At 31.5% G+C, this 2762-nt stretch overlaps 1 protein-coding gene across 1 annotated transcript; it reads right to left on the reverse strand.

Annotated features, from left to right (window-relative positions):
* Positions 1 to 1054: 1054 nt before the first annotated feature.
* Positions 1055 to 1997, reverse strand: LOC120076401 (zinc finger protein 3-like). The gene has a single exon (XM_039030216.1). The coding sequence runs from the start codon at positions 1895 to 1897 to the stop codon at positions 1244 to 1246; it is 654 nt and encodes a 217-aa protein (XP_038886144.1). The 5' UTR covers positions 1898 to 1997; the 3' UTR covers positions 1055 to 1243.
* Positions 1998 to 2762: the final 765 nt, after the last annotated feature.

A 2762-nucleotide genomic window follows, 5' to 3' on the forward strand; every position in this document is an offset into this window, starting at 1 on the left:
CCATGCTCTTCGGCTTTTCCTCATTATCATATATTCAAAACCAAGCAACTTGTCGGTAAAGTTACCCAAAAAAAAACATATTTTTTGTACGACTTTTTTTAACCACTTCCAAGATCATATATGATATGAATAATTAAAATTATATCGCTGCCTTTTATATTAGTTACTTCTTTTTATGAATTAATCATAATGTTAATACTCAATACTTGCATATGAGTTTACGAGGTTCTTTTACTCTTCTTTATATTCCATCTCCAATGCTTTTTAAGGTTATAATTTAAATGATTTCTTTGTTTTTCCTCTTCAATCCTTATAACTTCAAAAGTTTGTATCATCACATTTTTTTTTTATTTAACTTTGAAGTGAAATTAACACATTCAAAAGCTTATTTGTGTCAAATATGTTACTGGAACTCTAAAAAATATCTAACAAGTTATAGTTGTTTAAATTGAGTTGGATAAATCTCTAGATTTTAAAAGGTATCGTCTCATATATATTGTAAAGATTTATTGAAAATATATGTAGACTAAAACTAGATACTTGAAACTATGTGGATCAAAGTAGAACAAATTTCAAATGTAAGAATCAAAAGGATATCAAATTATGGAACATTTTTTTAAATTATATTTAAAGTTGAAACATCTATCATATACTTCATCAAGTTAAGAATAACATATTGTACACAAATATAAAGGTTAATGATATAAATTTGTAACTTGATCTAAATTTTATTTTTGTTTTGATAATTAATATGTGATTTTCATCGTAGAAAATTAATAAAAATGATCATTGTGCTTGAAATATTATTTCGAAAAATTTGAAAAAGAAGAAATATGAAATGAAATGACTTAACGATATTAAACTTATCCAATAAATTGATTTAAACGAGATATTTTTTTTTAAAAAAAAATCTAAATTAATTTGGCTTGACTCTCTCCAAATGGAATAAATTGTAGAAGAACAAATTTTTAACAAAGTAACATTAATTAGACATGGTAAATGTGGGACACTTGAAACTTATCAATAAATAACAAAACAAAAAACAAAAAAACAAAAAGAAGAATATAATTCAAACATTAATTTGGGCAAATTGTAGCTTCACTATCTATAATATTGACTTCATTCATATCAAAATCGAAACTTTAGTAGATCAAAGCATTAAAAAAAATTAAAGGAAAAAAAAAAAGAAGAAGAAAAAGAAGATTTATAGTTCTAAAGTGGAGAGAAATTTGTATTAGTTAAATTACAGCTTGAGAGACAAGTCGAGTACTTTGTGGGTGTCGTCAGCAGCCGCCGCCGTTGATCGGACGACGTCAAAGTCGAATCTACCGACGGAGTTGCATCCACGTGGCGGGAATCCATCGGTATGATTAATCGCATGGCCAGCGTTCATCAAGTGTAGCTTCCCAATACCGGGTTGTTGATGGATGGGAGTTCTAGACCAACCGTAAGAACGGTCGTAGAGGATCCCATACCTTGAAGAGGAAGAAACCGGCGCGTGGTGAGACGGTTTATGTACCATCGCGTGAACTTGAATTCCAAGCGATCTGTTGTTGTTGGGACCACCGGGGTGTGGAAAAGACGGCGCCGCCGCATAGTGGTGGTAGCCACCGAATGCCGGAAAGCGTTGACCGCCTCGTTTGGCCAACGTTCTCTCTCTTTTATGAGCATTTTGATGGCCTCCAAGTGCTTGTGAGCTATAAAATTTCCTTTGACAAAAATTACACGAAAATACCCTCGGCTCCGATGAACCCATTTTCAAACCTTCGATCAGATTCAGCTCCTCCGCCGGAATCCCAAGGCGGAGATGGTGGTGGTTTTCCTCTAATTCGTCGTCGTTTTGTTCTTGATTATGGGACGGCGGCGTTTTTGGAGGTGGAGAGGTTGAGGACTCCATAGATGAAAAAATTGAACCTTTTTTTTTTTCTTTCAATTTTTTGTGTTTTAGGATGAGGAGAGGATTATATTATGAAGTGAGAGAGGGGAATTTTTTTTTTTTTTTTTTTTTTTTTTTTTTTTAACAAAAAAAATTGAGTGTAGAAAAAGGTGGAGAAAAAAGGGGATGGAAATAGTAGAAGTAAATAAAGGGGGAGAAACAGAAACAAATTCCACTTTTAAATTTACTTGTAATAGCAAAAAAGATTGGACTTTGATTTGAACACAGCTTTTGGATTCATTCATTTTTCATTATTTATTTATTTTGCCCAATTAAATTAATGTCAACTATGTATGTGTGTGTGTATATAGCATATCTTGGAAGTAAAGAAGGAATATATTTATACCATAATGGATATTTATTCCATATAATCTTATTCTCTTTTAATATCCTACTTGATGTTAGATGTTATTTATGATGTTAGTACGGAGAATTGTTGAATTTTTTTTGTTTTTTAGTATTAATAACCTTATGGACTTGTTTGGGGGCTAATATGAGATGATATCTTCACGTTCTATATCATCTTAGTATTTAGAGATCCATTACACTATTTTACTTATTTTAATTATTTGTGGGCCCATTTTGGGAAGGTGTTTTGTATCTCACCGTCATTTTTTTTTCGTGTATCGTATATCATCTCAGTGCTTGAACATATTCGATCATATTCACTCGATCAGAACTCTCCAAACATCAGAACTTCCCACATCCTATATCATCTCAGCGTCCCGAACAGCCCCTATTGATCCATAAATCAAAATTCAGCCCGAAGATTACATATAAATATATTTAAGATATTTTAAGTTTTCATAGTATATCTTTTAGTTCT

The sequence above is a fragment of the Benincasa hispida genome, chromosome 4, assembly GCF_009727055.1.
Source record: "Benincasa hispida cultivar B227 chromosome 4, ASM972705v1, whole genome shotgun sequence".
In the NCBI taxonomy this organism is placed as follows: Eukaryota; Viridiplantae; Streptophyta; class Magnoliopsida; order Cucurbitales; family Cucurbitaceae; genus Benincasa; species Benincasa hispida.

Coding starts and splice junctions, on each gene's coding strand:
- LOC120076401 (XM_039030216.1), bottom strand. CDS start 1,897: ATGGAGTCCTCAACCTCTCCACCTCCAAAAACGCCGCCGTCCCATAAT.